This window comes from Egretta garzetta, unplaced genomic scaffold (genome assembly GCF_000687185.1).
Source record: "Egretta garzetta isolate BGI_Z169 unplaced genomic scaffold, ASM68718v1 scaffold133, whole genome shotgun sequence".
In the NCBI taxonomy this organism is placed as follows: domain Eukaryota; kingdom Metazoa; phylum Chordata; class Aves; order Pelecaniformes; family Ardeidae; genus Egretta; species Egretta garzetta.
Window position 1 is genome coordinate 3,350,707 of NW_009259111.1, and position 890 is coordinate 3,351,596.

The window sequence follows — 890 nt, forward strand, 5'->3', positions numbered from 1 at the left end:
CGCAGCGCTCTCCGAGGGAAAAGGCAGCGCTCAAAGGCAATTTCGCTTTGGGACTCCATTCCAAGGAGGATCTGGGTTTCACAGCCGCAGCCGTTACGTCAGCCGCGGTGTAACGCAGACGTTGGTCTGGAATTGTCAAGTTTTTGCTCTGCAGCTCCCTCCCCACCCCACACCTTTATACTTCCAGACCACCTAGTAAAATTATTGGTGAACGCTTCTGAGAGATTCCTTGTTACAAACCAACAAACCTGTGCACTCACTAGGTCCGTAAAGGTTTCTCTCACTGGAAAAAGAAATTCAAGGTTAAAAAAAAATGGTAGCTGATAGGTTTCCTATTTTAGTCTAATTAAATAATCCAGGAAATATTTTAAAATAGAAGATCCTCTAGAACAGTATTTCTGCTATGCTTTTTGCAAAAAATGCTGCACAACTAGTAAAATATAATCGTGCTTTTTCCGTGTACAGAATGTTTTAGTATTGCAATTCTGCTTACCATCAAGAAAAATAATTTCACTTGTACTGGCTTATTTTGCTCAAATACAGTATTTTTGTAAGTCAAAATATTTTACTGTATTAAAGAGGTTAAAGTTAATACTTCCTAGCAGATAGGAATACAATACTCTATTATAACATCCCACTATCACTAATCTTAATGTCTACTTGAATACTTAATGCTGCTTGCTATGTAATGCCAGTTCTTGCCTATAGAGATACATTTGCAAATGAGCAACTACTGAGACAATATATTAATGAGCACTGTGAAGGTCTTACCTGATACTGAGATCAGTCTACAAGTGGGATGATCGTAAGATGCACAGACTGAACTACTGCACAGTGCCAGAGACCCAAAGGTTAAATTGTCAGAGCCTAAATTCGTGCTTGTCCAGCGT

The 890-nt window shown here is 39.1% G+C and overlaps 1 protein-coding gene across 1 annotated transcript in view; it reads left to right on the top strand.

Annotated features, from left to right (window-relative positions):
* The window catches only part of CUNH11orf58 (chromosome unknown C11orf58 homolog), an 8,376-nt gene that overhangs the window by 2,375 nt on the left and 5,111 nt on the right, over nucleotides 1-890 (top strand). Inside the window, exon 2 of the mRNA XM_009635379.2 lies at nucleotides 6-124. Within this exon, the coding sequence (XP_009633674.1) occupies nucleotides 6-124 (119 nt within the window). The remainder of the gene's footprint in view (nucleotides 1-5; nucleotides 125-890) is intronic.